We start from the raw sequence: 26,552 nt of genomic DNA, 5'->3' as shown, positions 1-26,552 counted from the left end.
TTTTTTTCTAGGCTTGATTGTGTTTATGAGGTGCAGTTTAATGTGTTAAAAAAAAAAAAGTAAAAAAAAATAATAATAATAATAATAATTTCACATGGTTCTAGACTGTACCAAAAGGGCACTTCAGCATCAGGCTTGTGAGAGAGAGATGCAGAGCGTGTGCAGAGCAGGGGGACACAAGGATTGAGAACAGCTGCTTTAGAACACTGATTAGAATCGTTAGAAGACAGAATCGTCATTTATATATGAATAGACTTTTTCATACACCCCTGATGGCATGACAAGAGCATTTAAAATCTTTTAATGCATGGCAAGCCGCTGATTGTCCCACTTAATCCATGGTCAAGTTTAAACTAGTATTGCTCTTTGCAACGCAATATTTGACTGAATGTGTAAAAACGACAGTTATTTTTGACAGGTACGGCTTGTTAACGCTTTTATTCTGCCTGTTTCAAATCAGACACAGAGCTGAAATAGTGTGGTAAGATCACATTTATTTGAATAAGTTATAGCATTTTTTTCAAATGATTATCAACTGATCGAGAGCAAGAGAGAGAGAGAAAGAGAGAGATGACAGTTGTGTTTGCATACCTGCAAGCTACTCTGTGCATCTCTCTCTACAAACAACTAATTAATTCAAAAACGGCAATTTTACCACCTCGTTGCTGTGAATATAATGTAGCGATCTAGTATCAAGGCTGTTTTATTAATAAGAATTGCAGGGAAGAGTTGACAAGTTTATGTATGTAAGCAGCGTAATGTGATCTCTGACCTCTCCCTCTCTGTATGTGTGTGTGAGTGTGCACCTTTGTGTGCACACCATAGACTGTAAAAAATATGGACGTAGTGTCCGTGACGTCCCCCGTAGGTTTCTGAAGAGCATTTTTGAAGCTCTTAGTGGGCGGGAGTCGGCCGTCACCATCTTGGAATCACGTCACTGCACGTCACTCCCGAATAATCGAAAATGGGCAAAGAGTCGGGATGTGGGTGGAGCTGGTTCTGAAACCATGCCTGCTTAGCGTGATGGTGGTGACAGCAGCGGCAATCCACCTGTCACTCAAGTGATGTCACCAACCCAGGAAGTAGTTAGTTGTAATCCCTACCAGCCGTATTTGTAGGCATTAAATGCTGGTATTAACAGAATTGATCAAAGAATGCAAACATATGGAGTGAAGGACAACGTTAAATAAGTGTTTCCAATGTTGTATATCATATGGATCATCTTTTAAAATATGTTAATGATAATAAAATTAGTAAATGATGAAACAATCCTTTACAAAACATTTATAAAAGATTACTAAGTGATATGCTAACAATTTGTGTATGTTTTGTTAATTCATTTACAAGTAATTTACAAGTAATTAGTTAATAATTAACTAATCATTTACAAAACATGACTATGCATTCATAAATGACTAAGTGATATGTTAGTATTTTTATCTATGCTTTGTAGATGAAGTTATAAATTATTTACAAGTGATTAGATGATACAAAAAATGTACACTAAAAATGTACAAAACATCACTATACGTTCACAACTGATTAAGTAATATGCTAACAATTTACAAATTTGTTGTAAGTTATCTTTAAAAAAATAGCATATCATGAAATAATCAAACAGATCCTCAGTCAATGGTTAATACGTTACTAGTTAATATATTATTAATCAATTATAAATGTTAATCATTAAAATGTTTATCCTTCATTGAAGATCACATGATGAATAAATCATTTTCAACGTATCACTTATTAATCATTTATAAACACATAGTCATGTTTTGTAAATGATTAGTTCATCATTAAATAATTACTTGTAAATGAACCTGTAATTGACTTGTAAATGAATTAACAAAACATACACAAATTGTTAGCATATCACTTATTAATCATTTGTGAATGTTTTGTAAATTATTATTTCAATCACTTATAAATGACTTACTACTGAACATTATTATAAAGTGTTACCTGCTATTTAAACTTATTAAGTTGGCTTGAAAAAGCCAACTTCCTGATATGCTATTTAAACTTAAAGTTATTATTCTTCTTCTGACACTAAAATTTCTGACTGCTACTCCTCCTAGAGCTTTAACTCTACAAACTCCAAACTAAGCCCAGATCTTCAAACTGATCTGACTCGAGTTGCTATATCTTTTCTAACTGATCGGACTTACAATTTTCCTAAAAATGATGATTAAAATTGGGAAAAATCCCATAGACTTACATTGACGGAATGTTCAAATGAGCAACACTTTTCAAATTCCAACTGTCAAAACTCCCAGAATCCTTTGAGACTCAATCAAACTTCCCTTCTATGTACTGTATTTCTAATCCATTCAAACTCATTCAAACTCATCTATCTATCATCTAACCATTACTATCTATCTATCTATCTATCTATCATCTAACCATTACTACCCTAGCAACCACATAGCAACCGCATGGCAACACCCTAGCAACCACCCCTGTTACCTTAGCAACTGCATAGCAACACCCTTGCAACCACCCTGGGTACCCTAGCAACCTCCCTAGCAACCACCCTGGTTACCATAGCAACCGCATAGCAACACCCTAGCAACCACCTCGAGTACCCTAGCAACCACCCTGGACACCTTAGCAATGCCATAGCAACACCTTAGTAACCACCCTAGGTAGCCTAGCAACAGCCCTAGCAACCACCTCGAGTACCCTAGCAACCACATAGCAACACCCTAGCAACCACCCCTGTTATCATGTTAATAAAATGGTAAACATGTTAGCAACATGCTAGTAAAATGCTAATCATGCTAAAATCATTCTAGTAACTTGCTAATTATGCCAGAAACATGCTAGCAACTTGCTAATAACTTGCTAATCATGCTAGAAACATGCTAGCAACTTTGCTAATCATGCCAGAAACATGTTAGCAACATGCAAACAACTTGTTAATCATGTTAGAAACATGTTAGCAACTCTGCTAATCATGCTAGAAACATGCTAACAACCTGCTAATCATGGTAGAAGCATGCTAGTAACTTGCTAATCATGTTTGAAACATGCTAGCAACATGCTATCAACTTGCTAATGATGTTAGAAACGTGCTAGCAAATTGCTAATCATGCCAAAAACATGCTAGAAACTTTGCTAATCATGCTAGAAATATGCTAGCAAATTGCTAATCATGCTAGAAACATGTTAGCAACTTTGCTAATCATGCTAGAAACATGCTATCAACTTGCTAATCATTTTAACAAACTTGCTAATCATGTTAGAAACATGCTAGTAACTTGCTAATCTTGTTAGAAACATGCTAGCAGCTTTGCTAATCATGCTAGATACATGCTAGTAACTTTGCTATTCATGCTAGAAAATTGCTAATAATGCCAGGAACATGCTTGCAACTTTGTTAATCATGCTAGTAACATGCTAGTAACATGCTAATCATGTTAGAAACATGTTACCAACATGCTAATCATGCTAGTAACTTGTTAATCATGAAAGAAATATGTTAGCAACATGCTAGTGACATGCTAATCATGTTAACAACATGCTATTATCTTAGTAATCATGCTAGAAACATGCTAGTAACTTGCTAATCATTGTAACAGCATGCTAATCATTTTAATTGTAACATTTATTAGACTTTAAAATATACCAACTTCTAATTTAAATGAACTTAAAACAATCTTCACCTAAACACATTATAATAAATGTCATATTTGGCCCTTCAGCAAGTAGGAAATATACAGAAATCAAATAAGGTTATTAAAAAACTAAATTCTATAATTAAATATAGATTATCCCTTAGAGCTGTAAAAGTAATTGATTTTATCTTTTGTAGTTTTTCTTTGACTTATAGACATCACAGCAGCTGGGTTTTTAGATTTTTGGCTGCTATTTCTTTAAGATCTGCTGCTGAACATGACTTAACTGATGATATAACTACTGCTGCATGCTCGTAGTTTCATGCTTTGATATGAAATGACACCACCACCACATTTGTGCATGCAATTGAAGAATATGCACTACCAGCACAGTATAACAGCTGAAAGAACAGGAAAATTAATTTTTACTGACATATGACCTGACAACATCTCATCAACTGTACCATTTCCATGCTTTTTTGATTAGTGCTGAGGTGAAGTTGGAGAGTGCATCTGAAAAGTCTCATTGTAAAGATGAAACATTTCTGAAAACCAGAGTTACCCTCAGAAACACATTTATATGAATCAACACACCAATATTTAGATTTTTCTTATTATATTTCGAGAATCATGAACAATGAATTTGCTGTGCCCGTACAGTATTTCTTGCTATTGCGTCGATTCTGTCCTCTCTGCGACCGTTCTGGCCACATACATACTGCAGCTAAGTTCGGTTGCCAGTTCAATTTTTACTCCTTAATAGCATTCTGTACATACATAATTATTTGTTATAATTACGTGTGCCTGACGGGCCCCAACTTTTTTATGACCCTAGAGCCGGGCTTTGGGACAATTTTCTAGCCATAGTTCAGACGCGGCTTGGCATAGGGCCTGTTTTAGGTTTCTCCTTATTTTTATATTTAGGCATCTATTATTTATGGTGATGGAAAAAATTGGCACACTGGTGAAAACAACACGAAACAGAACGAGACGGCAGAAAGCTTGATTTTATGAAATCACTGTTTGTAATGTTTTGTTAATATTCTGACTGCACACAGATAAAAGTAGACCCTTTACAGCACCGAATGATGTATTACTCTTACCTTTGTGAGAAAAAATTAAAAGTGCAAATTGTTTTTAAATAGTTTCCACTGAAAAAAAAAAATTAATAAAAATAAAAGTGTTTGCACTGGCTCCATGTCAAAGCGCACTTCAGCTTCCACTCTCCACACAAATGTTTGGATATGTGCCTAATAGCACACATTTATCTAGGTTTAACGTTTAAAATAGTATTGTTATATACTTGAACTGATTTTACATATATAGATTTTGTTTTAGGCAAGTGATGATTTGAGAAGGCAAATGGATCAAACAGAACAGTCTTCCGCTGGCCGTTGTTCATTACTTTTAAAACAAAAACGAATAATAACGAACAAAACATTAGAAAAAGTTTTCTAAATTAACTTAATTTAAAAAAAAAAAAATTATTGCTTTGCCATTAGATACAAAACAGAATAGCTGAAATAGTAGTATAAGCTGTTTTGGTAGAAGGGGGGGAAAACCTTGGGTAGGACTCTGGCTTTAATGCATGTGTGTGAAACCGAACTAAACAACTAGTTGTTAATGAGTGTCTGCTTAGTTTGATCACTCCATAAACCTGATTGCTTGTCCATCCAAGCTTAAACAACAAGCCCAAAAAGCACTTGTAATGAGTGATAATGGCAACACAGACAGCACACACTCTGTGAAGCAGGATGAACAAACATAAACAAAACACAATGCCTCTGTGCACAATAATCGCGGTTGTCTGAATTGACCGCAGTTAGATGAAATAACCACGATCAGACGGTTATTTAATAATCACGACAGGCCTATTTGTGAGTGGGGTGTATATATAATATATAAATATCTATATATATCTATATCTATATGCATATCTATATATTATTATATATACAGTTATTTCCATCTTATTTCTATCTTCTATCTCCAATAATTGTAAGTAATCCGTTAATTTTTGTTTGCACAAGGAGTCTGATAACAGCCAGTGCTCCACACAGATATCTGATCATCATTTAGTCAGTCTGGAATGATATGTAGAAAGAGAAAATGTACACTTAGTTTTGCATGTAGGTTTCTTGAAACACCTTGGAGACGTTATCACAGTTCATCTGGATTGTCTCAGTTTTTTGTTTCTTCATGTAATTTCAGATGATGGTGAGATCAGATCTCTGTGTGGAGCCTGGCTGTTGTCAGACTCCTAATAAAAAAATTGCAAGCAAAAATTTCAATGGATTATTACAATTAATGGCAAAATGAATGTTTGGAAATGTAAACCGTTATTTTATACTGACACACTACAGCAAAAGATAGAAATAACACATTAAACCATTTTTTTAGCTGGTGAAAATACTAGTAGCCTAAGACTTCCACACAGTATATAAATGTGTGTGTGTGTGTGTATGTAAAATATGCAAATATCAGTATATGTGTACGGTATATATATAGCACATCTTCCTGCTAGACATACTTGAGTTTGTCCAGTGAGCAGGTTGAATCCAACAGTTTTTCAGTGAGTAGTTTGACTCCTGAATCTCCTGGGTGATTGTAGCTCAGATCCAGCTCTCTCAGGTGTGAGGGGTTTGAACTCAGAGCTGAAAACACATAATGACAGCCATTCTCTGTCACCATACAGCCAGACAATCTGAAACACAGCAATAGTCCACGTGACAATCAGACAAATCTCACACATTTTAGCCATGAATTATTCATATATGGTTGTGTTATAAACAAATATATATGTAAAAAAAAATATGAAATGTCATGTACACATTATAAATCATATGATGGAAATGCTGTCCAATGGAGTTGTGTCATCAGTGTTACTGGAAAAACATCACTTAAAAACAGTTTAATATAACTATCTTTTTTCATCTATTTGATGTCATTTTCTAATTTTTTAAATTTGTATTAATCACGTTAAAAAACACAGGTGAATCAGAGGTAAAAAAATTATATAAATACTGTTCAGTTTCGCACAGAAACTGATTGTGTCATGTCTTAGGACAACAGTGTATCGTCACGAGTCGCAGGGTTTAATTTGGTTTTGTGTATGTGTTTGTGTATTTTTTTTTTTACTCTCAAATTATATGACTGACAGACTGCAACGGTTTGAGTTAAAAATCTCCATTTGTGTTCTACTGAAGAAACAAAGTCACCTACATCTTGGATGTCCTGGGGGTAAGCAGATAAACACCGAATTTTAATTTTTGGGTGAACGATTCCTTCAAAAGCTGACTTATTCCAAAATAACTCTATTTTTGACAAGAAAATGCAACAAATGCATATTATTTACATGTAGCATGTCAGGTCTATGTTGTATGTAAGACACTCTTGCTCATATGTAAGAGAAACACAGAGCACTCTCAGCTAAGTAATGGTGAGGTTGGTGCCATAACACTAGAGTTTAAGGTAAATTTGTAATTTCTGTATACTGATTTGCAGGGCTATATAGTGCAACCATTTCAGTCACATTTGTGACTAAAAACTACTGCAAAAACTACTGCATGTAGTTAGTAGTAAGGAACTACTACGTACCATGTAAAAACATTTAGGGGCAACAGTGCGACTGACTCGATCAGTATATTTGTGTTTGCACTCAGGGTAGCTTTAAAGATTTCTACTTTCAGGACTTTTTTTGGAGTGTTTCATTCCTTGAAAATAGTGTTAATCAGAATCCACTCACTGCTCAAAACAAGAGTTTTGTTCAGTGCTGAGTTATGCAAGCTCATTTCTTTCAAAATAACAAACTAAGTGTAGACAGGGTGTGCATAAGAGATTCACTGTGCAGTGTAGGGAGCTTTATTAATTAAAATCTAACTTTGTGAGATCATGATGAACAAGTTGATCAATAAACAAGAAGTTCAATAAACAAGAAGTTAATATTGAGTGACTTTGTCTGCACTGTTAGACATCTCTGCAATTTCTACAGTTATTAACTGTACATCACCCAGTATAATACTGCAGACATATTAATACTGCAGATTTGCAGTAAATAACTGTAATAACTATTGCATTATGGGAATTATTATCTGTGACGTCAGACCGCACATACAGGGACTTACTGTATTTTTTTAAATTGCTGTATACTACTGTATTTGCTGTAATGGCCTCTTTGGCGGCATTCTATTGAGGTCGTTTAATTTTCCTTATTTATTATATTTGGATTGACACGATTTGCCTTACATCGTGTCTACAACGCCACAACAGCTTGGGACGGACTACACTGGATGTGTTGCATCACTTGTAATGACTGGAAAATCTGTTTGTCCTTCATGTCAGACACAGTGCGAGCGCTTGAAGTACATCTGTAAGTTAGAAATATACGGGGCATTACTTTGCTGTAAGCATCCACTGTAGATAATATATTTAATGGGTTCTACATTGTCTTTTGTAGAGTTGCGCTGTGCCGTGCCACTCGCCCGGGGATTAACCCGTGAAAGAGCTCTGGAGAACATCTGCGCTGTGTGTTGATGCAATTTAAGAAAGATTAAGACAAGCAAGTAAGGTAAAAATATATATATACGTTTGTCAGTGTTTGTCAGATTTTTGCACACCAGTTTAACCTAGTGATATTTACCTGTCAACATGGCGGTTACAAACTTTACTATAGTAAACTGTGCTGTTGTTTTAAACTGCTTTTGTCAGCTTAATAAATTAAGTTACCGAATTAAACAAATTTTTAACGCTTATCTTATATTAACATTAGGTTAACTGAGGCCTTGAGACGAAGAACCATACAAGTCCATATTTTCAAATTTTGACTAATAAGATTTTTTTCATTTGGATTGTGAACATTATATTATATATTTTTATTTTACTTGAAAATAGACAACAAAAGCTTCTCAATTCTAAGGAGATAACATTTTTCAGTGTCAGTATTAAAAATCAAAAGTTATTGTGATTTATATTTCTGAAATGTGGAAGAACGGTATATGTCCAGTTAGTGTGGAATAACAGTATAACTCCAGTTCATCATATCACTTTAAACCACTAAAGATCTGATTCCTTTATCTTAGTTTTAATACAGTAACAGAAACTTCAGGTTAATATGAAGCATTTCTTTCTAGTTTATTATTATTATTATTATTATTATTATTATTATTATTATTTAAAAACAGAAAATACAGTATGAACAATGTATAATACATAGACATTCTTACAGTACAGGCAATAACAATGAATTATTAACAAAAAACAATAAATAAATAAATAAATAAATACAATGCAGACATACATCATAGCTAAATATTATTCAACATATCATAAGGTATACAAGATATATCATAATTTTCTCATCTTTCATTTCGACCTATTCATGACTGATCTATAGTAGACGCCCAGTAGGCTAGGCTACACGCAAATATAACTGTAACAAGTTAGTCAGATAGGATATCTTTGATCACTTCTTGTATGTTTAGATAGCTCCAATAGTGCACCTTGTCGTTTATTTAGAAAAGCTGGCGCAGCGCACCTGTGTATATACTACTTCAAACTGTTCTCGCGCTCCGCCATCTCACGATATAAATAAATATATAAACAAATAAACTCTGCTTGCCGTACTTTACACAGGACTGGCGGGAAATATGAAAGAATACAGCTTTATTATATATGGTATGTGTTTTATTTTGATAGGTTAACTGTTTATGCGGTGTTTAGCGCGTTCAGAGAGAAAGAGAGATCACATCACATATACGGTTCTTCCACTCAGCAGTTTGGGTGGATTTTTCCCTGGTTTTTGTTCTCCTCTTCGAGTCAAATATGTTTTTCCAGCATCCCTCAAAGCCTTCCTTACTCTGTCCTTCCATTTGGTCATGTCGGCTCTCTTTTTTTTGCCGAGGTTTTGCCTTTTAATGTCCGAAGCGGACATGACAGCAAGCGGCATCTCCATTCTTCTTTGTGGACATAAACGGTTTTTCCGCGTGACGCTATTTTAACGTTTAAAATGCGGACTCTTGGTCGTGCGAAAACATCCCCAAACTGTTTCTGTATACAAAGTTCACACATACAATTAATGTCACATGGTTATCTCATTTTTTGTTTTTTTGGACTTATACGGTTGTTCGTCGCACACACTCAACTATTGTGAAATTTTTTTCAGGTGTTAGTATAATGTTGGCCAGTAGCCAACAGGTTGTAGGTTTGGCAGATGGCTGTGTATTCTTTGGCTGCATGTCTTTTTCTCCATTATGTTTCTGTTTAAATTGAATGCCAGTAGTACCTATGCAGAGTAAAAATAAAATAAATTTAAATTAATTCAATATAAAAAATATAAAAATCTACTGAAATCTATATTAAAATGAATGAATTACAGTAGTATACTGATGAATTTGACTTTTTTTTAATAGTATTTGACTGTTAGTATTATACAGTTTGCTACTGTAAATCCTAATTACAATAACTTACTGACAACAGTGTTTCCAGTAAGTTACTGTAAAAACCCTTTGAAATGTCTAACAGTGTGGCCTTAACACTATTGCCTGATTTTGCTCTATTTCGTTAACGAAAATAGTTTCAAACAAAGTCACAGCTAAGCCGCCACACATCTCCAAGCAAACAATGTTGTTTTGTTTATAAATGAACATGTGTTTTAAACAAATCTAGTGAGTCAATGATTCACTTACCCATTCATTAAGACATTCATCCTTTCCTAAATGAATCAACTTTTTAAAGGAATCAACTGAATGAATGATTCAATGATAAAATCAGTGACTTGACACCACCTGCAGGCAGTTTTAATTTCATTTTTAAAGTACCATCATTTAATATTTATAGAAACAATATTTGTCACCTCTGAGCCACATCATGTCACCTCTGAGCCTCATTAAATGTCTGTAAACACACCTACATGCCACCTTTATGTTCTTCTTTGACACCTCTGTAGTGCACATTTTGTTAATATTGATTTAATTTGATTGGTAACTTATTCTAATTAGAAATTAATTAGAAATTTTGAAAAAGCTTATAACACTTTGAATTTGACATAAAACAACACTTTTAATGAAGTTAGAAAAAATGGCATTACAAAGATATAAAGAAAAGCCCCTTTAAATCACTTTGAGTGAAGGAGTCATCTTGCAATACTGATCAGAAGGTTCTCCTGAATAGTACAAGTGCTACTAAAAAGAAAAGTAAGTGTAGAGCCCTGATTTGATGTTAACATGTTAGCATTCCACTGTATCGCCCGATGTGTAGTTACATTTTATAGGATGCAAAAAGGTTAATATTAGATATTCTTCATGCTGCTCTGCTACAGTCCATTACACACATATTAGCTATTTGTTTGGATGACAAAAAACATTTAAACAGCTGTCTAACAGTACGTCAAGTCAACTAGTGATTAGGATGGCCAATTAAATAAAAGGGCAGATGTTTGATACATGTTGTATTTTCAAATCCAGAAAGACATTGAAAACAATGGACCATGAGCTTTTTGCATGAATATAAACCTAGTGCCGCACTGTATAATTATATCAAATTACATCGCAAGCTTTACAATTTAATAAACACATTTTATTTTATATTTATTTTATTGAAACCATTTACCTCAGTATTTCCAGCTGACAGTTTGGACTCTTCAGTCCATCAGAAAGAAGCTTCACTCTAGAATCCTGCAGGTCATTGTTACTCAGGTTCAGTTCTCTCAGGATGTTTGAATTGGAGGATTGTAAAGCTGAAGACAGACTTTCACAGGACTGAGCAGTGAGATTACATCCACATAGCCTGTGTAAAGAACAAAACAACTATATTAAAAACAAATAAAAGGCCTTCCTTTAGATTTAAAATGTATGTTTTAGTAATTCAGTTCTTCATAAAACACCTGTTACAGCAATGCAGAGATAAAAGAGTGGATCCAAGTGCAGAAAGTTTGTATTAATTTAACTTAAAGGGGTCATTGGAATTAAAGTTCACTATTCCATGTTGTTTAAACATAAGTGTGTGTACACAACCACCCTATAATGATAAAAGTCCACCCAGTGGTTTTTATTTAATCTGTAAAAATAATTGCTCCATTTTAAAATCAAGCCATTCTTAATATCTTGTCTGTCTGATGACACACTGTCAGAGGCCGCTTCCACGATAGTTGATTGATATGGCCGTCTTATCTTAGACCCACCTTGAATGAGCAGTAACAGTCCAATTGTCATTGTTTGGATACTGGAACAGGAACATAAACAAGAATGGCTCCTAAGCGATTGAGGTGTTGTGTTGTTGGATGTAATAATGAACATAGTGGTAGTCATTTACTTCTGACATCTGAGTTGCTGAAGATCCAGTGGATGTCTTTTGTTTGTGAAGGGAATGCACCTCCTGATATACATATATCTGTCTATGTCAGCGGTCACCAAATTTGTTCCTGGAGGGCTGGTGTCCTGCAGAGTTTACCGCCAACTTTCCTCAACACACCTGCCTGGAAGTTTCAAGTGTACCTAGTAAGACTTTGATTAGCTGGTTCAGGTGTGTTTGATTAGAATTGGAGCTAAACTCTGCAGGGACACCAGCCCTCCAGGACTGGGTTTGGTGAACGCTGGTCTATGTTCACGCAAATCATTCGTGATCCAGATTCACTTACAGCAGATGTGAGTATAAGGTTTTTTTTATGAATCTTTGCAATCGCCTTTCCTAATAACGTGCTAGTTAGCAAGTTTTGTGGCTAAACACGGCTAAATGCAGCTATAGTAAAATAGACTCATTACTCCAAGAGAGGGGCTGGGCCAGCAGAGCTCATTAACATTTAAAGCAACATTGATGCATTTAAACCAGAACAGGATGATTTCTGCAGAGCTGATTTTGACAAGGTAAAAAGGGTGTTTTTTACACTACGATTGAGAAATTTTAGCCAAAGCATGTTATAGACTTTTCATTAAGACCCTAAAGAATCATATCAACTTGTGGAAAATGGGCATCCGATGACCCCTTTAACAAAGAAAATGTCCAAAAGGGTCCAAAGAAGAAGAAAAATATAATCACAACAAAACAGCTAACAAACATGCACCATGATCTGAAGAAACCAAAGGAGTATAAATATACAAAATAATGAAGAATTAGACTAGACATAGGAGACAAACTAATCAGCAATTATTAAAACAAATGAAAACATACTTAGGAACTAACAAGATAAAAGACAAAATAAACACAGGAAATTAGAACTCAGATACAACAGGATGAAAAGAATATCAAAATAAGATTCTCAGAACAGAAACAGAGCGTCATCCTGACAACACCAAACCTGGACAGTTTACCCAATATTTAATGTACCAATCAGTTCCCTTAATTTATGATACAATTTAGAATAATAAACTGGGTAAAATGAGGGTACAACAAAACAAAAGCTCTGGTTTTAAATTACCACTGCTCAGAGCACAAATTGTCTCAGCCTACAGATCACGGCTGTATCAAAGTTTTAATGTGGATCAGAATAATTCATTGATTTACAATGATTTATGATTCAGATTCATTCAAATAATCACATTACCAAATCCAAATTACCAGTAATCTGAAAGAAATCCCCATATTACAATGTAGGCTACACATACATAAGGAACAAACAGTAAAACAATCATAATGAGGTGTTTTCCCATAATTTAAATGTTAAATTTGAAGTTACTAAAGGAAGGTTACACCTGTAATTTTTCCCTGTGGAGTGAAATGAGACAATACATCTGGGATTGACACTATGAGGAACATCATTAGTGCTACTGGTGTCTGAAGCATGTGGCTTTTAGCTGGTTTTGCATCTGAACTATATATATTGTCTTTAGGAGCTGCTTGTACACATGTAACATAAAACCTGAATGTGCTCATGGAATTGCATTCATGGTCATTTCTTTTCGTTTTTTTTGTTCTCTCTAGTGATGAGATGCTGATGATAATGACAATAATAAAAATAATAATAATAATAATAATAATAATAATAATAATAATAATAATAAATCACCATCATCTAGTGATTAGGTGATTAGGATGGCTAATCAAATAACATTGTTTTAAATAAAACATGTTTGATGCATGTTGCATTTTCAAATTCAGAGAGACACTAAAAACACTGGATCATGAGCTGCTTGCATGCTAATAAACATAGGCTTTACAGTTTAAACTACATATTTTGTTAATGTATTTGATTGAAAACCATTTACCTCAGTATCTCCAGCTGACAGTTTGGATTTTTCAATCCATCAGTAAGAAGCTTCACTCCACAATCCTTCAGGTCATTGTTACTCAGGTCCAGCTCTCTCAGGACAGAGTCTGAGGATTGTAAAACTGATGATAAACTCCCACAAGACTGAGCATTGAGATTACATCCACATAACCTGTTTAAAAACACAAAACAACTATATTGAAAACAAGTAAATGGCCTTCCTTTATATTTTAAATGTATGTTTCAGTAATTCAGTTCTTCATAAAACATCTGTTACAGCAATTCAGGGATAAAAGAGTGGATTTCAGCAAGTTTGTATTAATGTAAATTAACAACAACAAAAAATGTCCAAAAGGGTCCAATGACAAAGAAAAATATAAACAACAAAACAGCTGACAAACATGCACCATGAAACCAAATAGTATAAATGAATAAGATAATAAAGAACTAGATTACACACAGGAGACAAACTAATCAGTAATTATGAAAACAAATGAAAACATACAAAACAATATACACAGGAAATTAAAACTCAGATACAACAGGATGAAAAGAACATCAAAATAAGAGTCTCAGCACAGAAACAGAGCGTCATCCTGACAACACCAAAACCTGGACAGTTTAACCAATATTTAATGTACCAATCAGTTCCCTTAATTTATGATACAATTTAGAATAATAAACTGGGTAAAATGAGGGTACAGCAAAACAAAAGCTCTGATTTTAAATTACCGCTGCTCAGAGCACATATTGTCTCAGCCTACAGATCACGGCTGTATCAAAGGTTTAATATGGATCAGAATAATTAACTGATTTACAATGATTTATAATTCAGATTCATTCAAATAATCACATAACCAAATCCAAATTACCAGTAATCTGAAAGAAATCCCCATATTACAATGTAGGCTACACATACATAAAAAACAAACAGTAAAACAATCATAATGAGGTGTTTTCCCATAATTTAAGAGTTTAATTTGAAGTTACAAAAGGAAGGTTACAACTGTAATTTTTCCCTGTGGAGTGAAATGAGACAATACATCTGGGATTGACACTGTGAGGAACATCATTAGTGCTACTGGTGTCTGAAGCATGTAGCTTTTAGCTGGTTTTGCATCTGAACTATATATATTGTCTTTAGGAGCTGCTTGTACACATGTAACATAAAACATTAATGTGCTCACGGAATTGCATTCATGGTCATTTATTTTCTTTTTTTGTTTCTCTAGTGATGAGATGCTGATGATAATGATAATAATAAAAATAATAATAATAATAATAATAATCATCATCATCATAATCACCATCATCTAGTGATTAGGTGATTAGGATGACCAATCAAATAAAATTATGTTTGAAATAAAACAGATGTTTGATGCACGTTGCATTTTCAAATTCAGAGATACACTAAAAACACTGGATTATGAGCTGCTTGCATGCTAATAAACATAGGCTTTACAGTTTAAACACTACACATTTTGTTAATGTATTTGATTGAAAACCATTTACCTCAGTATCTCCAGCTGACAGTTTGGATTTTTCAATCCATCAGTAAGAAGCTTCACTCCAGAATCCTTCAGGTCATTGTTGCTCAGATCTAACTCTCTCAGGACAGAGTTTGAGGATTGGAAAACTGATGATAAACTCCCACAAGACTGAGCAGTGAGATTACATCCACATAACCTGTTTAAAGATCAAAACAACTATATTGAAAACAAGTAAATGGCCTTCCTTTATATTTTAAATGTATGTTTCAGTAATTCCGTTCTTCATAAAACATCTGTTACAGCAATGCAGGGAGGCAAAAGTGGATCTAATTTCATCAAGTTTGTATTAATGTAAATTAACAACAACGAAAAAATGTCCAAAAGGGTCCAATGACAAAGAAAAATATAAACAAAACAGCTGACAAACATGCACCATGAAACCAAGGAGTATAAATGAATAAGATAATAAAGAACTAGATTACACACAGGAGACAAACTAATCAGTAATTAATGAAAACATACAAAAAATTAAACACAGGAAATTAAAACTACAACAGGATGAAAAGAACATCAAAATAAGAGTCCCAGAACAGAAACAGAGCATCATCCTGACAACACGAAACCTGGACAATTTACCCAATATTTTATGTACCAATCAGTTTCCTTAACTTATGATTCTATTTAGAGTAATAAACTGGGAAAGTTTTTTGAAACAGTTTTAAACCGGTTTAACTGGTGGGTACAACAAAACAAAAGCTCTGGTTTTAAATTACTGCTGCTCAGAGCACATATTGTCTCAACCTACAGATCATGGTTGTATAAAAGGTTTAATGTGAATCAGAAACGTTAATTAATTCACAGTGATTCATAATTCAGATTCAGTCAAACATTTACATTACCAAATCCAAATGACCAGTACCAGTACTCTGGTATATATATAGAGTCCAAATATTACAATGTAGGTTACATATACACACACACACGTATATATATATATATATATATATATATACACACACACAGGTGCTGGTCATATAATTAGAATACCTTCAAAAAGTTGATTTATTTCACTAATTCCATTCAAGAAGTTTAAATGGAAGAAACTTGTATAATGTATACATTCATCCCACACAGACTGATATATTTCAAGTGTTTATTTCTTTTAATTTTGATGATTATAACTGACAGCTAATGAAAACCCCAAATTCAGTATCTCAGAAAATTAGAATATTACTTAAGACCAATACAAAGAAAGGATTTTTAGAAATCTTGGCCAACTGAAAAGTATGAACATGAAAAGTATGAGCATGTACAGCACTCAATACTTAGTTGGGGCTCCTTTTGCCTGAATTACTGCAGCAATGCGGCGTGGCATGGAGTCGATCAGTCTGTGGCACTGCTCAGGTGTTATGAGAGCCCATGTAGCTCTGATAATGGCCTTCAGCTCTTCTGCATTGTTGGGTCTGGCATATCGCATTTTCCTCTTCACAATACCCCATAGATTTTCTATGGGCTTAAGGTCAGGCGAGTTTGCTGGCCAATTAAGAACAGGGATACCATGGTCCTTAAACCAGGTACTGGTAGCTTTGGCACTGTGTGCAGGTGCCAAGTCCTGTTGGAAAATAAAATTTGCATCTCCGTAAAGTTGGTCAGCAGCAGGAAGCATGAAGTGCTCTAAAACGTCCTGGTATACAGCTACGTTGACCTTGGACCTCAGAAAACACAGTGGACCAACACCAGCAGATGACATGACACCCCAAACCACCACTGACTGTGGAAACTTTACACTGGACCTCAAGCAACGTGGATTCTGTGCCTCTCCTCTCTTCCTCCAAACTCTGGGACCCTGATTTCCAAAGGAAATGCAAAATTTACTTTCATCAGAGAACATATCTTTGGACCACTCAGCAGCAGTCCAGTCCTTTTTGTCTTTAGCTCAGGCGAGACGCTTCTGACGCTGTCTGTTGTTCAAGAGTGGCTTGACACAAGGAATGCGACAGCTGAAACCCATGTCTTGCATACGTCCTTCCGTAGTGGTTCTTGAAGCACTGACTCCAGCTGCAATCCATTCTTTGTGAATCTCCCCCACATTTTTGAAAGGGTTTTGTTTCACAATTCTCTCCAGGGTGCAGTTATCACTATTGCTTGTACACTTTTTTTCTACCACATCATTTCCTTCCCTTCGCCTCTCTATTAATGTGCTTGGACACAGAGCTCTGTGAACAGCCAGCCTCTTTTGCAATGACCTTTTGTGTCTTGTGCAAGGTGTCAATGGTCGTCCTCTGGACAACTGTCAAATCAGCAGTCTTCCCCATGATTGTGTAGCCTACAGAACTAGACTGAGAGACCATTTAAAGGCCTTTGCAGGTGTTTTGAGTTAATTAGCTGATTAGAGTGTGGCACCAGGTGTCTTCAACACTGAACCTTTTCACAATATTCTAATTTTCTGAGATACTGAATTTGGGGTTTTCATTAGTTGTCAGTTATAATCATCAAAATTAAAAGAAATAAACACTTGAAATGTATCAGTCTGTGTGGAATGAATGTATGTATTATACAAGTTTCACTTCTTGAATGGAATTAGTGAAATACATCGACTTTTTGAAGATATTCTAATTATATGACCAGCACCTTTATATATATATCTATCTATATATATATATCTATATCTATCTATATATATATATATATATATATATGTATCAAATGGTAAAACAATCATAATTGGGTGTTTTCCCATGATTTAAGTGTTTAATTTGAAGTTACTAAAGGAAGGTTTCAACTGTAATCATGGTTCCCTGTGGAGAGAAACAAGACAATATCTGGGATTGATGCTATGTGTATATCGCCACCTAATTGGTGGTTGTGCAATCTATTTTTTTGCGTTTAATCTCCAATCCTTGAGAATAAGATTTATATTGTTTTTTCGATGCTAATTATATATCAGATATGTATTTTTATTATAAAAATACATTATAGAAAATGCAGATTCATGATGTGAGATGATAATAAAATATATTAAACATATATAATGAAATAAACATTACCTTGTCATAATAGTGTTTTATAATTTGTACAGATAACTATTATATATGCCAATAGAATTAATATAATAACCATATTAGAATAATATAATATTACATTATATTTTACTTATATTAGTGCTTTATAATGTATGTATCATACAACTACATACTATATATATATATATATATATATATATATATAATGTTACTGTGCGCAATTTGTCACGCCTACTTGTGTCTTGTCAGTAGGTCACGTATGCGCTGATTGCTCTAAAATAAGCTAACCCTGAAACATAACATACTCTGGAGCAGGTTATCTTCAGAGAGCAAGTTGCTATGGCTACTTACATACCCTGAAAGTTACCTCTGGTTTTGGAACCGAAAGTTGAGGTTTTCCAATCACTTACCCTTAACCATACCCTGGTATGTCACATAACCTGCTTTCTGGAACACCCCCCTGGTGTCTGAACCATGTGTGTAAACGCAACAGGTCTATTGGGTGAAGACAGTCTATGACATCATTAACGGAACACCGTAAGTTTAAAAGTGCACCTGCAATATATGTGATGAGTTTTTTGTCTTCAGGAGCTGCTTGTTTGTATACACATGTAACATAAACCCTGAATTAGGGTGACCATAAGTCCTCTTTCCATGGACATGTCATCTTTTTGGACCTAAAAAAATGTGTCCGGCCGGGACTTCTAAATTGCCCAAAATGTCCGGGATTCAGCTTTTGCTTTCTACAGGCATTATTCATTGTGTGCATTTTTGTATACAACCCTCACAAGTGACTGTTTTCTTAAACATATATAATGAAATTTGCTCCCGCAAACATTTTAATATTGATGATAATTGTGTGCATCAAGGAGTTGCTATCAAAATATCAATATTTAAGTATTTAAATCACTTTGGATGCAGCTCATGTTGGATGTAGGGTTGCCAAATCTACATTTTTTTTCCACGGAACTGGGCTGATTTTAAACTGTTGCGGTGGGTTGATTTTCTCCCATGGGTTAAAGGTTCGAAATGTTGCATAAATTACATTTGACTGAAATGCTTGTATTGAAACATTTTACATTCTATGTATGATAAAACTGTGGTAGATATAAATTTTGTGAATCTGTGTTTATGATTAATTAGTTTTTAGCTGTGTTTATGATCAATCTGCATTGTCATCAACTGCATTTATGATCAATCTGCATAAATTCAACATAGGCTTTACAGTTTTATAAACACTAAATATTTTGTTAATTGATTTGAATGAAAACCATGTACCTCAGTATCTCCAGCTGACAGTCTGGACTTTTCAGTCTATCAGTAAGAAGCTTCACTCCAGAATTATTCAGGTCATTGTTACTCAGGTCCAGCTCTCTCAGGACAGAGTTTGAGGATTGTAAAACTGATGACAAACTCCTACAAGACTGAGCGTTGAGATTACATCCACATAACCTGTTTAAAGAACAAAACAAACAACTATGATGAAAACAAGTAAATGGCCTTCCTTTAGATTTTAAATGAATGTTTCAGTAACTAATTTTTTCATAAAACATCTGTTACAGCAATGCAGGGAAGGAAAAGTGGGTCCAATAGCAGCAAGTGCATTTTTGGCAAGATACTTTCACCTGGCTGTTGTGAAGTGTCTACAAGAATTAAGCATTGCTAATCAAGACATCACTGTGTTTGACACTGATAACGCTGCCTACATGAAGAAGGCTTTTGCTGCTGCACTTCAGTTATTATTCCCAAACTCCTTGCACATAAAATACATGGCCCACATCATGAACCTCATCGGGACTCTACTGGGGAGTTCATAGAGTTGGAAATGGAGGTAGACCTGAATCAAATACAAATTTCTGTACAAGATTAACCCTCTAAGCGCCAAAGTCGCAAAATTGCGACAAGATGTCATACTCATTAAAACAGACTGTAGTTTCTAATATGGTGTAATATCTCATTTGTATTCCCTACCACTAGATGGCAGACATGTAGTACTTTGATTCTAGACCAAAATTACATCATGTTCCTATTCAAAGTATTTGAGGAAATAGCAAAGCAAGTGAGCTATCGTATCTCTGATGCGGAAGCGGTTCAGTTCATAGCGTGTGAGTGAATTGTGAGATTTGTGAGAGAAAATCGCCAAATAAAAAGTAAAAAGTTGTACTGTAAGGATGTGTTGCACATGTTATTCGCCGATTCTGACTCTAAAGGGAAATATTTGCCTTTTGGAAATGACGATCGGTCGTCTAATGATCGCGCATCTCCCGGTACATCTTTACAGCGCAATGGTGCTGCCGTCAAAGCGAAAGTGTTCATGAAGCACAAAAAAAGCAATCATTTCGACCCTTTGCTCAACGGGGAAGGGGGTGGCAGGGGTGAACGTGGGGCTGGAAGTAGCAGCAGCTCTCTGGATTCAGCGCCCCAGAGAGGTGGGAGTGGCCGCGCTGTGCGTGCGAGAGCCGGGAGACGTGGTAGAGGCAGCGGGGTGATCTGGATCATGCGTTTTACTACTGTATATTATAGTAATATAGTAATAATGTAGTACTTTTTCCTGTTTTATTGTTGCTTTCCTCTTTTCTGATCACTTGGAATGAGGATAAAAAGACAAAAAAAAAAAGACAAAAAAAAAACCCCCACATGCAAATAAGTTCAAATGGTTTCCTCTTTTCCTGAATATTACTGATGACCTGATCAAAAAGTAGGCTACTGTTCACATACGTTTTACTACTAGTATAGTAATATAGTAATAATTTTGTGCTTTCTCCTGTGTTATTGTTGGTTTCCTATTTTCTGATAATTTGGATAATCTACTATTTCCTAAATATTGTGAAATTCAAGATGGCCGCCCATCATGACATCATAATATGCAAATTAGATTAGTATATTTACACCCCACATAAACTTTTGGTCATGCCCAACATTTTTGTAATTTACAGTAGACCTCTATCTTTAAGCCCTTTCAAGCCACAAGCTTTTGAAATCTTAATGTCAAAATCCAGCATTTTTCAGAAAAAACCCTGGCGCCTAAAGGGTTAAGTATAAGTAAAATTATTCCTTGTTGACCTGTAATAGACTTCCAACAGTAACACAAACTCAATTCAAAATATCATAGATCAAACAATATCACAGCCTAGTTGTGTACTTTTTTTTCTTAATTTTCTGAATTTTAATTACATGTAATGTATTGGTGTGAACACTGTATGCTTGGCCTCATTTTGACTTTCATTTTTCATCCCCAGATGTGTGGCAGATGTTCACTGCCATCGGTGGTAAAAGTTCATGAGACACTTAAGAGACAAATCTGGCTCAATCTCTAAATGCCCAGATGATCATCATGGTTGACAAGTGCACGGTCATCCTCCAGCTTCTCAGCATCTTCCAGAGTGGACGTCCAGTGACCACCAACATATTCAGTTATCTGGAAGATCTGCATGTCAGCTTTGCCGCCAATAAGGAGTTCAGTAAAAAGCATGTGCACAATACTTTGCAAACCGTGTACTCCCATTTGCTATTAAGACTCAGATTCTTGCCACAGTTAACCAGGCATAAGCAATGCAGGGGATAAACACAGCAAGTACACGGCAGATAAAGTTAATAAAGTTTTTTTAGGAGGTCAAGCTGTTTGAACCCTGTCATGGATGACAATGTGTTACAAAGCCATTCCACAATTCAGTGATGTGCCACAAAATGAACTAACTTCTTACTTGGCAAGCAGCACTCAGTCTGGGCACAGCAGCACTCAGCACATCTGGAGTGGTGGATTTAGATGTGTTCTGGAAAGGCCTACTTGAGAGACTACCTGCATTAAGTACCTGCATTGACTAAATGATACAAAGATGCTCTCTCAAACACAGCAGATGCTGAAGAAAGCAACACCATTGTAGTGGACAGCACATTCTAGGTCAAGTTTATGGCAAGGGGGCCCCTCCCTGACCACCATAGTGGATAGAGGTTTGCTACATTTTGATTGGATCTTGGTGAAATAACATGAGCAACCTATCCTATGCCATCAGATAAAGATGCCAGGACAACAGCCAGACATCTCTTAGTGCGCAAGAAAACCACCTTTGGTACAAAGCCCGGGAAGGACAGAACTTCCTATTGGTCAAAATGCAGTTTGTGCCCTTCACCCACCTTGAGACTGATTCCTAATGGTTTGGCCTGTGACCGAACATAAAAATTCCTTAGGACCTCCAGATGCAACAGCAGTGGGTGAAATAAAGAGAGATCATGGAGATCCATCCAAATCCATTCATAACTGTTTTCAAACCTTAAAACTGATGCACACTACAACGCACACATCTTATACTTATTCAGAGAAATAAGTATTCCTTGTGACAGCAATGTGTAGCGCAATGATGTAGTGCATCTTACACAAACTCAGCTGTTAATGGACAAATGAATGCATGCATGACAGTTCAATGTTTTCCCATCATGTTTGGACTTAATGTGTTCATAACATTGCCAAATGCATTATGGTTGTGGTTTGGAAAGTGATAAATGCACCAGTAAAACTTTAGTGACACTTTTCTAACCCTGTGTTTGGACTATGCAAATAAATTCCACAGGAGGAAAGAAGGGTGGGCAACCACGTGTCCCCCCACTCTAATGGAACCAGCCAATCACAGCACAGAAATGGAGAAGCGCCAAATTGCAATCTCCTCCTCATCGGAAAGTGATAAAGTTACCCTTCCAAAAGACACTCCTACATTCTGAGTCTGCTACTTGTAAATAAGTGACACTAACAGGACAATCCAAAGTTCTGAGTCTGAGTCCAGTGAATGAAAAGACACAGACAGAACAAACCTAAGTTCTGAGTCTCCGGCACATCTAGGGGACGTTAACAGATACACAAAGTTCTGAGTCTGCTACCCGCGAGGGAAGGGACAGTATAACTTGTTCTGAGTCTGAGTCCTGTGATGGAAAAGGCACAAACAGGACAACCTCCGTTCTGAGTCTGAGTCCCATAGGGGAAAGACACCAACAGAGCAACAGAGTTCTGAGCCTGCTACCCGCGAGGGAAGGGACTATAGCAGGATACACAGTTCTGAGTCTGCGGCCTGCTACAGGGAAGGCAGCAACAGATCATTCTTCGTTCTGAGTCTCTGGCCTGCACAGACATTTGAAACAAGGTTAAGCTCCAGCGAGCAAACCTTGCCTTCGGGTACTTTTGCTTGCGTGTTCCAAGCTAAGGACCTTCAGCACCTACTCCAGGGCCACATCTGCGTGTTCTAGATCTTAGGACCCTTTGGTGCTTCAGGGCCCAGTTTTTCAAAAAATTTAATCTGGATCAAATTGGTCCAGATTTGGAAATCCCATGTTTTGCTATCCAGGATTAACTGATCTATCTTACTTTTATGACAGTTTTTTAAAGGAACATTGGGTTGGATCACTGTGATCCAAATATCAAATTTCAGGATTACCAAATCCTGTTTACCATAGCCTTAAAAAAAACAACAGGTAGGCAAAATACCAGTGGCCACAAATAGCCATTGTTTATTTTAATTGTAAGAAACAGAAACGCTGCAAAAAAAAAAAAAATACATTTTTTAGTTTGTTCTAATGTTAAACAACAAAACAAAAACAATACTGTCAAAAAGTCAAAAATCATTTACAGGACAGACACCAGCATTTTCCATCTTTGCCTTTAGGAGATGTATCTCCATCTGCACTTTTTTCTCCTGCAGTTGGGCAAGCAAGATTTGTTCTTTACCCAGTTCAATTTCTACTTCTGCTCTCTCGGTTTCCTGCTTAAGAAGTAACTCATAGCTGTCACCATCCTTGTTTGTAGCTGAGGTACGTTTGCGTTTTCTAGGAACATCTTGGACTGTCTTCACTACATCCACTGGGGATCTATCTTCCTCCTCAGTCACTGTAGTTAAGTCTAGGACAAACATTTCCTCTGCAGGAGAATTTTGCTCGCATTCTTCTGAAGTCCTAGTCTCTGTAATTGTGGCCTCTCCATCTGCTTCTATGCCTTCAATGCCATGCAGAGCCTCTGATTTTTCTCCTCCGATGATATCAAGTACCATATCAGTGAATTCACCCCTTTTATATGGCTTGTTACCTGTTTGGGGGTTCTTGGCTTCAGTAAGGTCTTTTGTCGCCTTGGCCCTAAGGTTCTTCCATCGCAACATAACTTGTTTTATGGTCCTCCTTTGGCCAGACCCAATGGAATTGACATGAATGGTTATGTCCTCCCAAATATTGTGTTTTACTTTTTTAGTCACTTCTCCACCCTTTGCAGAACTGAAACGTCCTACTATTGAGGCAAAATTGGCTCGAACACCCTCCAGCAGTGCACAGGTTTCTGCCACAGCGAAATAAGGCCCTTTTGAGTCCATGGTTCCAACTCTTAGGTGTAGCAACACTGATCTTAAAAGCCTTGAGCATGATTGCTTTGGCTTGTGCTCAATTAGGCTTACACTAATCAGCTCATTGCTTGTTAATGGGTGACACCATTTAAAGACATCATGTCTTTGCACTCATTTCTCTTGCCTACAGATGCATCCACATGGCGGGTATTGTTCATCGTTACCGTAGGAGAAGGTACCGTCAAAGGGTGGATGCTGAGCGTGCAATACCACTTGAGCAATACACATCAGAAGAACTGTATGCACGTTTTCGTTTTGGGAGAGATGACATCAAGTACATTGCAGGTCTTGTCAGGCCAACACTCCAACACCAAACCCAAAGGAGTCATGCTTTATCCGTGGAGGAACAGTGCTTAATCGATCTGCGCTTTTACGCATGTGGGACTTTCTACCAAGTAATTGGTGATAACATGGGAGTAAGAAAAACAACCGTGAGTAATGTGGTGAAGACTATGTCACTGGGCAGTCTGATCAATCAATTTGTTTACTTTCCCAAGGATGACCAGACAGCTCAGACTAAGCACAAGTTTTTTCAAATGGGGAACATGCCTAGCACTATTGGTGCTATTGATTGTAATGTGCATATCCAAGCACCTTATGAAAGGGAATGGGAGTATGTCAATCGAAAGGGGAGGCACAGCATCAACATCCAACTTGTGGGCAACGCTGTCCTCATAATAACAAACTGTGTTGTGAAATGGCCAGGGTCTGTTCATGATGCACGTATTCTAAGAGAAAGTGCACTATACAGAGCACTACAATCCCACCGACCAAATGGCATAATATTGGGAGACCCCTCCTACCATGGCTAATGACCCCTTTTCCAGTTGCAAACACACCTGAGGAGTCTCGCTTCAACTCTTCACATTGCAAAACAAGATGTGCCATTGAACGCTTAAATGGAGTCCTGAAGAGAAGGTTTGCATGTCTTAACTACTTGCGAGTGCAACCCAAGGTGGCATGCAACATAATCCTTGCATGCATTGTTTTGCATAACATTGCAACCAGGCGTCATGTCCCTCTTGATGACAATTTTGATGAACCTGAGCCTGATGTAGAACCAGAACAGCCACCAATGTTCTTACATAATGAAGGACACACTGGACATGCAATTAGAGATGCAATTGTGAGAAATTACTTTTGCTATTAAATGACTAAATGAGTATATCTGTTGTGGTCATTGTCATTAATATACTGTGGAATTATAGAGCTATGAGCAACAGTGACATTTATTTGACATCTGATAGCTTTGATATTATTTTGTTGTTGTTGTTTACCATATCTCAATATCATTATATGTGACATGCTTCATATAGGCTTCAAATATGAAGGAATTTATATATCATCAGTAACCATTAAGTTTGTGATCATTCACTTAAAAAAAAAAAAAAATATATATATATATATATATATATATATATATATATATATATTTTATTTGGTTTATTTGGGTCAAAAAAATCACAACTGCATCCTACAGCGCTTCATCTTCAAGGCTGTCGAAGCGGATTCCTGCTCCTTTCCCCACTCTACTGCCACCAGCGCAACCAGTGGAAGAAGTCACCGCCACCGGACTGCTCACTCAACCACAGCGAACGTAAATATCACTTCCAAACCTCTTCCAGAGACCTTGGCATTGTTGTATATTATCAGTATATGATTTTCTAATTTACATTAGACATTATATAGCTGACGGCAGTTGATAACAAATCTTACACGTATTTGTTTGATGCATAATAAGGTTCTTATTTGTTTCAGAGTAACAACAGTTTATCTTTCCAGATAACGTAGCTCTGACATAGCAACACCCAACATAATCACTTGCATTTTATGCATCTTATGTACTT

At 36.0% G+C, this 26,552-nt stretch overlaps 1 protein-coding gene and 1 pseudogene across 1 annotated transcript; one reads left to right on the top strand and one right to left on the bottom strand.

Moving 5' to 3' along the window:
* Positions 1 to 6,150: 6,150 nt before the first annotated feature.
* LOC127162638 (ribonuclease inhibitor-like) lies at positions 6,151 to 20,123 on the bottom strand (the record flags this gene model as incomplete). Its single annotated transcript, XM_051105435.1, has 6 exons — positions 20,110 to 20,123; positions 19,610 to 19,783; positions 15,331 to 15,504; positions 13,817 to 13,990; positions 11,226 to 11,402; positions 6,151 to 6,324 (listed from the first exon to the last, which is right to left on the bottom strand). Coding segments are annotated over exons 1-6 (887 nt in total), but the record flags the coding sequence as incomplete, so codon positions are not given.
* A 4,722-nt stretch (positions 20,124 to 24,845) lies between these two features.
* LOC127162637 (putative nuclease HARBI1) lies at positions 24,846 to 25,831 on the top strand (annotated as a pseudogene).
* The last annotated feature ends 721 nt before the right edge of the window (positions 25,832 to 26,552 follow it).

This window comes from Labeo rohita, unplaced genomic scaffold (assembly GCF_022985175.1).
Source record: "Labeo rohita strain BAU-BD-2019 unplaced genomic scaffold, IGBB_LRoh.1.0 scaffold_993, whole genome shotgun sequence".
Classification (NCBI taxonomy): Eukaryota; Metazoa; Chordata; class Actinopteri; order Cypriniformes; family Cyprinidae; genus Labeo; species Labeo rohita.
This window is presented reverse-complemented; position numbering and strand designations above follow the sequence as displayed.